General features: G+C 35.5%; 1 protein-coding gene across 6 annotated transcripts in view; it reads right to left on the bottom strand.

The window, feature by feature from the left end:
* Positions 1-12,468, bottom strand: part of SLC4A7 (solute carrier family 4 member 7) — a 73,111-nt gene that overhangs the window by 40,480 nt on the left and 20,163 nt on the right. For all 6 annotated transcript variants that reach the window (XM_059818315.1, XM_059818314.1, XM_059818313.1 and 3 more), the window contains 4 exons: positions 8,646-8,789; positions 6,448-6,583; positions 5,264-5,424; positions 2,885-3,073 (listed from right to left, as the gene is read on the bottom strand). In XM_059818315.1, the coding sequence (XP_059674298.1) occupies positions 2,885-3,073; positions 5,264-5,424; positions 6,448-6,583; positions 8,646-8,789 (630 nt within the window). The remainder of the gene's footprint in view (positions 1-2,884; positions 3,074-5,263; positions 5,425-6,447; positions 6,584-8,645; positions 8,790-12,468) is intronic.

A 12,468-nucleotide genomic window follows, 5' to 3' on the forward strand; every position in this document is an offset into this window, starting at 1 on the left:
AAACAAATGAAACACCATAAGGCTTACAACAGGGATATACTAAAAAAAAACCAAAACTAAACAAACAAAAAAAAAACCCACAAAAAAACCCAAAAAAACCACCAGACACAAATATGCATTAACAATTTACATAGTAAATTGCAAGCTTTGCGGGCTAAAAGTGTCATACTCATGCAAGTAAGACAAGAGAGAAGAGCAAATCTTATTTCAGACATTAGAAAAGTCAGAAATTACTGATGAGTACTAATTAGAATGCCAAAGATATGTGGGAGAAGATATTATCTTAAAGTCAGTAAGATTTGTTGATATAACAAAAAAAAAAAATTATATCACTTGAAACTGACTCTTAAATTTTCCTAGAAGAATTTCTTATTCCAAATTGCACAGCGGCTACATTTAATGCCATCCAAAAAACACATTTAAAAAAATCATTATCAGCCAAAACACTACAAGACTTCAATGAACTGCATCCATTATATACAAAGAATTCTTAATGTTTACAATTAAAGTATTTCAAAATGAACATGATCAAACATATCTAATCATGTTAAATGCAACCGTCTTCCAATAAAATTCTTGTTTTAATAAGAAGTTTCCTAGCCAGCTGTAGTCTCAATATATAGTTTTGAAGAGAGCACGAGGATGAGATACATAGTCCCCTCTCCAATTCTTCTTGCGATGACTTACCGAACATCCCCATTTGCCTAAAACCAAAACACGTTTCTCTAAAATCCATTGTTACTTTTCTTGCCCTATCCAGTTTCAATGTCCCACTAATTTCATATAAAGAGAACATAGTCTTGTCATGGTGCCCTCAGATTTAAGTTTGTAATGGATTTCAGTTCTTCCTTAAGCAGAAAGAGAGACTGCCTATTCTCATATCAGTATTTTCATTAGAAGGTTTAGCGGTATCATTCCTCCTGTTTACCACAAACCCTTTTCCTGGGATGGCAGCCTCCTTGCGAAGAGTACTGCTTACTTCTCCTACAATCCCGGAAATCAAAAACATGCTGGTTTTGTGTACCATGCCATCAAGCAAGGAAACAACAAACTAGACACATTTAGTCTCACATTTATATTAGACACTACAGAGACCAATACATTGAACAACCCTAAAATAATTTACAAGAAGGAGGCGCAGAAAGTATGCCTAGGTAAAGGTCACATACATTTCCCTCCCCCCAACAATGGAAGAGTGGATCCTACAGATGCAAACTGGATTTAAATTAAGAATGAAAGCCTCAAAGATCAACTATTAAATCTGCAGTGCAGTAAAGACAAGAGGCCCAATAAAGCAAACTGGTTGATTTTGTCTATATTAATCACTACAGTAATAACTAGACTTCTGTCAGTACATCTGATGAAACATGAACATGAGATGTCCTAACACACACACAGGTGTAAAAAGGAGCCTATAAAGTATTATGCACATATGCATGTCTGGTTTACCCATTTATTAGAGGGTAACCATAGGATTATAAAGAAATATAAGTATACACTGGCAAAGAGTTCATCACGTTATACTGGTTTCTTATTTCATCATATCTCCCATATTCTGTTGTAGGAATAGTAATAAGAATAAAATGCACTGGAAAGTGGAAGTGACACATGAAAAGTACCTGACAAGCAAGACACCTCAAATACAAAATTCTCAGAATTATAATTGAGGATACAGGTGTTCAAGGATGGGCAAAACCAAGTTTATATGTGACAATTTCACATTCGCTGAACAAAACAGGAAAGTCAGAAGTTACAGAAGAAATTATGCTCTTATATAAATTATTTGTATATACATTCTAGAAAAAAAATTATGAAACTATCAGGGATATAGTTACACATGCATCATATATTCACTAGCTAACAAAAAGCATCAGCAAGCCTGGACATTTGCTGGAGCATACTCCAAGTATGTATCAAACTTAGAGCTCCCAACAAGCACGTAACTAAGTGGAACATGTTCTAAGCAATGAGGCATCTTCCAAGACAGGAAAGGAACTTCACTTCAAGGAACTTCTCTTCAAGGAGTGATACATGAAATGAGTACTAAGTTTTCACTAAACTAAAAAGTTTCAGTTGAAATTATGTGTCTTAGTTAATGCAAGGCAAAAGATAACATAAAGAACAGAGACAGAAATAGAGGCTATAAGAAATACAAGAATTAACATATGCTGCTCTGCAGTATATATTGCTATTGGGACTTTGGAACTGGATGTCTAGAGTAAATGTACTGATATTCCAGAATATTTTCAGGCATTTGGTTCAATAAGAGATGTAGTACAGCCTATAAAAATACTGCAAATACCTTTCTTGGGTTTGGGGTTTTTTTAAGTCCTGTTAAGTCCTTCTCTACAAAACAAGGTAAAAATAAATAGTGTCCTAGCTAAAAGTAATTTCTTCACCATTAGCATAGTGAACTTTTTCTAGCCATATTAACAAAACAACACTGGATTAAAACACAGGAATTGTCAGCATCATTGAACCCATGACTTGACCACAAAGTAAATCTCTAGTATAAAGACTGAATAAGCAAGCAGGATCCATCTGACAAATGCATGAAGCTATGCCATGATACTGAAATTCCTCAAACATTACACGCTTTATTCAAACATATCCTAAAAAGCATTAGGATCAATGTAGGTCTGTTTCTATACTTCAAAACAATAATGCATGCTACATATACAGGCAGGAGTAGAATGTTTGAGTAAATTCAAAAATACACAGGAACATCATCCACAGCTACACATAGCACACACTGTTATCATTAGTTCTTTGCTTATCAAGAAGGAAACACTTATCTGCTATTATCAGCTGAATTTTCCTTCATCTCCCAGTGAGAAAATTATTTAACAGGTTAGAACAAACTGGATGCTACAACTTATCTCACCATTTCGTTCAAGCAAGTGAGGGTCAGAATGTTTCTTGCCTATATCTGCAAAAGACCGAACCAGGGGAATACGATTGCTGAATTTTTTCTCATTCTGATGATGGTGCCTTTTTAGAAGAGCCTCTCTCACGTTCTCTCTTATGGATTCATCGAGCTGGCCAGAGGCAATCATGTTGTCCAAAACCATATCTACATAATAAGAACAATAACAGCAAAAAAGAAAGTTATATATATAGCTATCAAATCTCTCCTTCACCACATTCAAACACTGTAGTTGCACCAAATAATAATAAAAAAAAAAAATCTATTTTTTTTTAAAAAAAGAAGTCTTTTCTTTAGCAAAGTCATCTTCAAGAATTCACAGGAAATTTTCAAAGATGTCACTAAACAAGCAAATGTAACAATAAGGAAAGCACAACACGCAATCCAAAAGACAGTATTTATTAGTAGCATCATTTTAAGAAATAAGTTACTTATTATTTTATAATTTATTGTAATTTACTTCAAATTTCAACGGCTACTCCCTTTCAAAAAAAAAAAAAAGGCAAAGCATCTATGTATTCAACAACCCTCCACTAGAAGCGAACACACAAAGACAGAAACACAACAGAGAACAGACTTTTTAAGACAGTCTTAACCTGGCATTCCCTATTTTGAAAGTATACAACTATACAAAAGTGAAAGTTATTACAGAATGAGATGAATTCCCTAACTCCTCTGTCACCTTCAGATTCCCTCAGTTCCCGAGGCTCTCTACCAAACTTCATGCAATTCACGTGTTTTAGAACAGGATATGTAAAACAAAAGCTAGTTACATCATCTAAAACTAACTAATCAGCTGTCAAACAACATCAAGCTTTAAAAGGGCATCTCATCAGTGTGCTCACACCAGGAAAGAAAGCCTGCGTGTTTGGGAAAATATCCGCTGCTATTTCTTAGCTGGCCTTTTTTCTTTTTAAATTAATTAAAAAAAACCCCACACACCTGCACAAATCAACACAAACCTATGTGACAACTTTTAAAATATGTTTTGCCAGTCCTAACTGATGTATCAAGAACCCAACTGTACTGTTAAACTGCAATTACATAGCACTTTTCACAAAGAAAAAGGTTATGGCTCAAAATACCTTGCAAACAAAATTATATGCAGCAAAGTCTCTGTCAGTACAGTGCAGCTTCCTTCTGGGATTACTGGCAACACACAACCTTTTGTTATAGCTTCTCAAAAGGAAACCAGCCACCCTCTCCCTCCTGTTTTAAGCAAGAACCAAGAATACCTACTAGGTATTCCTGGCTCAGGGAAACAAGACAATACATTTGTATGCCAAGGATTTTTACCCTACATGCTTCTTAACGGCACCTAAAATTAACTTGAAACAAATTCAATCTCTTAAGACATCCTAGTTCCAACTAAAATACCTATTAAAAGAGTGCTGTTTACACAGAATTAAGCAATAACTATTCTTCTTACGTACTAAGATTATTGTTAAATTCAATTATTAAAAGTGAATTAAAAACCAAAACATTACTTTTACAAACCATGTACTGAACACTCTTACTCAGTAAGTCAGGAAAATAGGAAGGGAATACCAATTTCCTGAGTGAATTTTGAAGATTTCAAAACAAAACAAGAATACGTTTCTCAAGGACTGCCAAAGTTTTTAATGCCAAAACACCTTGTCCTTCACATACATGTTGGTCAGCCCTAAGCCTAGCATGATTCCTGAGAAGCCATTCCACTCTGTGGTACCTGTAGCAAGAGATACCAGGAAAATTATGTAAAACTAGTTCAAAGGCATTCAGACTAAGCAGGTATATGTATACATATATGAAAAAGTCTTCAAAGCTGATTTTATAGCATCCAAAATGACCATGTGATTAGTGAGGACACCCAACATAGTAGGTCAAACAACATGTACAAAATTTATTTCTGCTCACCTCTTATAAAGGTGAAAAAAATACCAGATGTGCAACAATCAACTGCACTAATGGCATCAAGTTAACATCAGCCAAGTTATGATTAATAATTATGGTACTAAAAGTGCACAAGTAAGTCCTAAAATGTTCTGGCAGATATTTACATTTCATCTGTAGAAACAAAGACAAAGAACACATTCAGGGATTAGAACATAAAGGCAAATTCTGGGCCTCATCCTAGAACATGTAATAAAGGTGGTCCTACTCATCCAGTGTAGCTCCTTCTAAGTGAAGTTTGTAGGATTAGCTCTTTACAACCAGATGAAGGAAACTGCAGAAAGCATGCACATACCTATTTCTTCAAGATAGTATTTTCAAAAACATAAAAAAACACCATCAAAAACATCAAGTTACAGTTTCAAATTTAGGAATAAAATATTTTAAAAAAAGTTTTGCTGCAACCTGCTATCTCATCTAGTGTGTTTGCTCTCATGTCCAACATGACCGTCCCATTAAGAATACAGCTTCGCAGTTCAAAGAGACTGTGCAGAGACAGAGTTGCTACATAAGGCTTGCTCCATCGATCGCCACCATCTTCAACATCTTCTTCAAATTTCAGCCACCTGAAATGCATACACATATTTATAATTCTCCTGGAAGATAGACAATCTGGCAAGCAATCCCCATCCTTCCCTGTGGCTTCTGTATGACACAGAACAGGAAATCTCATCAGCTCATACAAGCTTTCATCTTCTCAGACAACTCAGCTGATTGACAGTCACAACATTTTTATCAGGCCTTTTAATCATACTCAACTGTTTCAGTTTTTGCCCATTTTGTTTCTTTTGGTTTGAAGAATACCTGTCTATTCATGAGTTCTTGTGAACACTGTGGCACTATGCCTTGTTACTTGATTTGCATATCTGTTTCATCGCTATTTTAGAATTAGAAAGCTGTCTGAAACACACCATATACAAACGTTCAAGTATCCTAGGGTGCTAAGTCAGACATTTAAGAGCTAGGTAATACTAATATGTGTAACTATAAATTGATCTTGAGTCTGACTCACAAGCATTATGTAAATTGAACTTCTGCAAAAGCCAGCATGCAATAAGGTAATTAGAAGTACTGAATGCAGAAGAATTTATTACAATGCATATGTAGAAGGAAGCAATTAAACTAATATGGGCCAAAAATAATCATGGCATCTTGTTCATGCATGCAATTTGCAAAAAATTAATCAAATGCTACTTAAGAAGAACATAAGTAAATACGCAATTTTCTTTATGTTTGAGTGAAAAAAATTGGCACTAATATATCAGCAATAACAGAGCAAAGAGATTTCTGAGATTGTAAATACCATGCTCCATGGCTGAACACCCATATTTATAACTAAACAGAGTTGTACCTTTCACAATGCTTGGCATCATCAGTTTTAGGAAAGTCAACACAGCATGAGGATCTCTTGAGAAACCATATTGATTCTTCCAGAGTTGGACAAATACAACAAAAGTTTTAATTTGCTGAGCGTGAATTGAGTGAACAACTCCTATAGGTCATGAAAATTCTAACCCAGACCTGGTTTGCAGTTATTTGAAATAAAATTACTAGAAGATACACCTTGAAACAATCTACTTCGAGTATACCTAGCCGTTTCTTTCCATTCATATTCTTCTCCATCCCTGAAGCAAAGTTCATCCATTTCAGTGAAGAGATCATGGGGAATGTGTTCATCATCATCTTCAGTACCCAAGATAAATTGCACTCGTTGGGATGGCGTGTCTTGAAGAAAAGGAAAAACTGAACAATTAGAAGAATTCATAGTTCTATTATGCAAGAAACAGCACATAACAGTTAAATCTCCTGCTCTCAGTTAGAAATATGCAGCACAATATCCTCTTCTGGAAGGAAGAAGAACAAAAGAAACATGGACATTTCTTTAAGAGGAGGCCCCTTTAAGAGGAGGCCCTTTTAAAATTTTTCATTGTTTCTGAAAATAAAACATAGAAATTTATGTTTATGTAATGCAATTAAGTATCTTTAGCTCTTCTGTAGGTTAACAATATGAAAATAAACATCAACAGCAAAATTAGTAAGAAAGTAAAGATCAATATACCAAAGGGCTTTACACATAGTGGGTACTCAGGCACTCATTAGAGTCGTAGATTTTTGAATGGCCTGTTGCTACTTCGTAGGATGGAAAAAATTATTACCTTTCTCATTGCATGGTTGGAGCCCTGTACATAAATTAGCATAAGAAAGGAGAAACTACACAGCTAAAATGCTGAGGAAATATTTTAACTTCTCATAGTATAATGCCTAGTGGAACAGGCTCAGTAATAACTCATAACAAAATTTAACTATCGTTATTGATCAAATAGAAGTAGCAGACTTCACTTCTATGAGCAAATCTTTAAAAAAAAACAATGATAAAAACACATGGGTATAGTGATATTTTTAATACCTATACACAGATTTTGTAACAAGTCAAGGGACAGCTTTCAAATTACAAGGGTTCAATAATGTAGTAATTGCAACATTTTCTCAAGGAAGGTCAGAGATAGAAAATCCAGGTTAATCTCAACTTTAAAAATTTTACTTTGTTCACTGAAACGTCACTCTCACAGCTGCTAGATCTGAACATACAACTGTATGCTTCCACTGCAGAAGGAAGATCACCTTTTAGATTCAGACGCAAGATCTGAATTACTAATGAACTTCATTGAGAACTGAATTTTGCTTTTGCATTGTTGTTCTGGTATACATCATCATCCCATCACATAATTCTGAGATGAGCTCTTGAATACAAACAACATTCATTATCAATGAAGACCTAGAGCAGATTGTTTCTGTCCCAAAACCAACATATCCCAAGAATCCTGCCATCCCCTGTGTATCCAAAAAGAGAAGTGACCAGAAGAGAGAAGTTAATTTCTATCTATTTAATATTACTTGCTGCTTCAGAACCTGTACAGAGAGACTCTAAAAACATAAGATCAAACAATAATAATTCATGTTTGGGAGGGGAGGTTTTGAAGATGGATGAAACTGAGAACTGTAGGACAATGGTAAAAGGGGACTTGTCAAAACATTCCCATTTGAAAACTCCTTTGTTTCAGGGAACCAGCCCCATGTAGAACATGGTTCTATTTATAGGAAGGTGATAGTGAACAGTGTGGTGTCCACACTTGAAGTGGAACATTGCACCATAACTTTCCCATTCATTACAGTCTAGGAATAAAAGTGGGTTTGAGGTCTTGAAGAAAAACTAGTAAAAGTACTGCTAAATAATTTCATTTCAGAGAATGATATGACAAAGTCGTCATCTCTCGAGGAAAAGGGGTGGGATGGGGGGGGGCGGCGTCTGATCCAAAACTAAAACTTAGGAGGCAGTACAATTCCTTTACTAACAGACAGCAAGAAGGCTGAAGTAAATATTTTAATGGATTATTGATCAAATTACCATGGCAAATGCAGCTTCACAGCTATATTCATACTTTCAAAAATCTTGAGTGACAGAGTATTACAAGACTACACAATCTGAAAAAAAGGTGTCTAATTTAAATAACACAGATTTTTATGCTACATGCAAGTATTACGAAGCTCTAGTCTAACCTATTCAGTGTAGGCTGCTCAACATTCACACAGACACTTGGCTGAATTCCAACAGCTTACGATTTAGAGAAAAAACAACCACAAAATCCTTGCCTGATTGTATGTAGAAAGACATTAATTACAGCGAGAATAAAAGAAACAGCACAAAACAAACAATGTTTAAGCACAGGGTAACTACTAGAAGTTTATTATCAAGAGACACAAAGAACTCACACAACAGGTTTCTTACCATATGATGGAGATTCTCGGCCATCCTCTCTGTCAGTCTCTTTTTCTTTTTTTCTTCTGTGATGCCTGTGCCCACGATGTCTATGCCGTCGACGGCCTTGCTTTCCAAATGGCACGTGAACTCCAATATACACAGCTCTGTGGCCTTTTCAAGAAAGTTTAAAAGGAAACAATTAAACAAAAAACGACCCTCTACCAAAATTTAGCATCTTAGTCTACAAGGAGTTTGACAAAAAGAAACCCAAAAGCACTTGGCAAAACTACCTTTAGTGAACTAATATTACCATTTCCTTTCTGTTCTTCCCCAGTGTCAAAGAACTAGTGCTATACTCATTTCCTTGATAAACTGCATAAGACTATGGCCCAACTTAAGAACTCAGTTGTGAAACAAGTAATATAGAAACACAAGCTTGACCTGTAACGCTGAAAGAAGCTACTTGACAAACACCAGGGCAAGGCAGAAAAATTACATGGTACTCCTCTTGTTTGCAGGGATTTGTATCAGGATAGTTATTACAATGGCAGGATGTAATCTCCCAGTTCAGTTTATGAATTGCATTAAGAAATTACCCATCGTTTAGAGTCTGCAAGGAGTCTTCTCTGCTTGAATGAACTGCCAGTATTTCTTCAAGAAGCATCTGACACATCTAGGTGAACCTGATGTTCAACTACACCACTAATTCAGTATCAGTTTGGGTGTGTAAAAGGAACTTATATTTGGAAATGTATGCCAAAACATCAAATAAGTTAGAAGGTTGGGGTTTTTTTTTTCCATTCTAGAATTTTTTAACAAATTTAGATGGCACATCCTCAAACTAATACATACTGTTCTTTAAAACATGTACTTTCAACATCTTGTTTTTGCTTTGACCTTTCACATTAAGCCAATAATATCATCAACAACTTGGCAAAAGAAAACAATCAACAGACTGTTATGAACATATTACTACCATGTCTCCTGTAATGGAGCTAGCATATACAATAACCTTTTCAATTTCTTTTTAAACAATCTCAGGAAGAGACACATTAACTATAGGCCTGGAGGTTAACACTAAATAACTCTTCTATAGTATGAAACAAAGCATTACAGAAGACGGACAACTAATAAAAGGAAAAGGAAGTGGTTTTCCAGCTCTTGGAGAGATGCAAATTCAGCAAATTTATAAAAGACAAGCAAGCCTTAGGAGTTGTGACTGTACGCACACACGCAGATATATCTGCGTGTATAGTGTGCACGCACACACACAAGATTAAGGATATTGATAAATTCTGGTAATTACAGAGCTTTAAAGAAATAAAAAGTGGTAGTACATCAAATTTTTTTTGCAAGCATCTCTAAGCCCAAAAACATACACAAAACTTTTATAAAGCAGTAGTTTTTACAGTGCTACATGAGTAAAAAGACTAAGCAAAAATCAGCAATAATGCATGAGTAAGTTCAACATTTAATTAATTTGGTCAAGGTTCCTTTTTAAATTAAAAGACCTGATTCTTGACAGAGTTCCAACACTAGTTTTAACTAGAGTCGACTGATTGGCACTATAACCAAATCTGAAATTAAGCATATTAAAAGCTATTTGTTTCCGTGTAAGAGTAGAAAACAGATTAATTTGTTGAAGCATTCATCAGTCCTATTTATAGAAAGAAGCTCACTCTTTTGTGAGCTTCTTCCAACCAGAACACTCAGCCCCTGCAGGTCAGCCTGACCTCCACCCTCCACAACTACTATGTACAATACAATTCCCAGAGAAATTAATGCAAATGTGACACCTGAACATAAATCAGTCCACTTTATGTGTAATATGCCTAGGTGGCATCATTAACAATGGTCACGTTATTGATACCACCGTGATATAATAATCTTACGTATAGGGAAAGCAAAAGTACTAGGTTCAAAAATGGCTGCATTACTCATCACATCCCACTCAAAGCTGCCTGGTGCAACCAACTGACCCACCACTCACTGCAAATGCTGTTATCATCCCTGTTAGGATTTTTGGTTTACTTTCTATATTCAATTATAGCAAGTATTAAACTATAGTTAAACAGTTTTATCATTATCAAGTGTTTGATTTTTTGCCAGAACTACTTTTTCCTAAGAGAAACATATTTCTAGTAATTGAGCATTTTAAACGTATTTCTAGTAATAGAACATTTTATAATATCAGCTTGTTTTGATATTCTTAATAAGACCGTTTTAAGCATGTGTTTTGATCATTGCACAAAAAAACTTGTGGGTAATTGCCTTCCAGAAAATTTCAGGAAGCTGAAATTTTTCAAAATTTTACTTCCTGAAAAATGAGGAGGACTTCCACATTTTGGTCTCTCACTGTTCCCATAAATTAAGACAAAAATCCCACATTGCTTTCTATACTAAAGAACAAACAAAAATTCCATACAGTTTTTTAAAGAGCCTCCATCTTTAAAAATTCACCCTGCTATTGCAAAAATTAGCATTTGTAATAGTGTGATCGTTTCCATAGTCAAAGACCATGTTGCTGCATGGAGGAGAGGTGGAACAAGGAAACAAGAAGTCTATCTCCTATTACAAAACTGCAGTCTGACTGAAAAATTTTATCAATTAAAACGTTTGGAGGAGAGCAGATACGTTGCAAAGGAACAGGTAACAGCTAGGGAAAACCAAGCTGAAATAAGCAACAAACCAAAGATGTTTTTAAACAACCTGCAACCATAGCAAATTGCTTTCCTACCCAAAATGCACTGACCTCTCAGCTATCACTACGTCCAGGTGCTTCATAGCTGCTTCAAGGCACACCGAGTAGGCACTGTCAACTTAGTCCTCAACCTGGGCAGCCAGCCCACAACCTGCAACATTCGTTATTGCTTTCTACTCCAGAATGAAGCTTTAAAGAAAGTGCCTTCTCACTACCCCAACAGGTTAGGGTATCACAAAGACAGTGGAACAGGCTGGCAATGGGTTAACCTACCTTTCAGCCCGTGCTGCCCAGAAGCTACTATTGTGTGAATGGCTATTTCCTCATGTAGACACAGTCTTGCAGGCAAATGCAAAACAACAGCATCTTCCCCAAATCACTTCTGTATATGCAAAGTGATCAGACTGCTACACCTGCAACTTTATTTTGGGACTACTGTGAAATGCTGATGAACAAGATTATTTTCAGTGATTATTAAGTAAAATCCATCACAGTCCAATGTAATTCTGTCAGAATAACTTCAAGAAAAAACTTAATGTTGAAAAAAAGCCTCTGAATTTTTCTTGTTCTGTTTTTTGGAGCAAGCATGGGGGATGGCAATCCAAAAGACTAACCAAGAAAAGTTTGGCTATTGCAAACAGCAGCTTATGAGTGCACCAGACTGTTCCTTATGAAAATTACTTTTTTTTTTTTTTATGTCGGACATTCATAAACCAAGACATCTCCACTACTACCTAGGAAATCCAAAACTACTGCTGTTGAGTATACTACCATGATAACCCAAAAACATGTTGCAGGTATATTCAACTCCAAAAGGCAGGGCAAAACTGCACAATAAAAGTTGGACAAGCTTAACCTTAACTCTAACTCCACAAACCAGAGCACTGAGAAGCCCTCTAAAAATAAAAGACAGCTGTATTGAGTAGGTCTGTGCTCCCTTAAGTTTAGTTATTCACATAGGAGTAATTGATGTTTGCAGATGGACAGAGAAGGATTTACTTACAAACACAATTTACAAGAAATAACAAAACAAAAACACAGGGACTTTTTTTCCTTCATTCCCAATGAATTGGGCAAAACAACTTACTGGCAAAAAAAAAAAAGCCAGAAAGGCAAGTAATACAATAGCAATGGAGAAAAAGTTAACTC

This window comes from Gavia stellata, chromosome 6, assembly GCF_030936135.1.
Source record: "Gavia stellata isolate bGavSte3 chromosome 6, bGavSte3.hap2, whole genome shotgun sequence".
In the NCBI taxonomy this organism is placed as follows: Eukaryota; Metazoa; Chordata; class Aves; order Gaviiformes; family Gaviidae; genus Gavia; species Gavia stellata.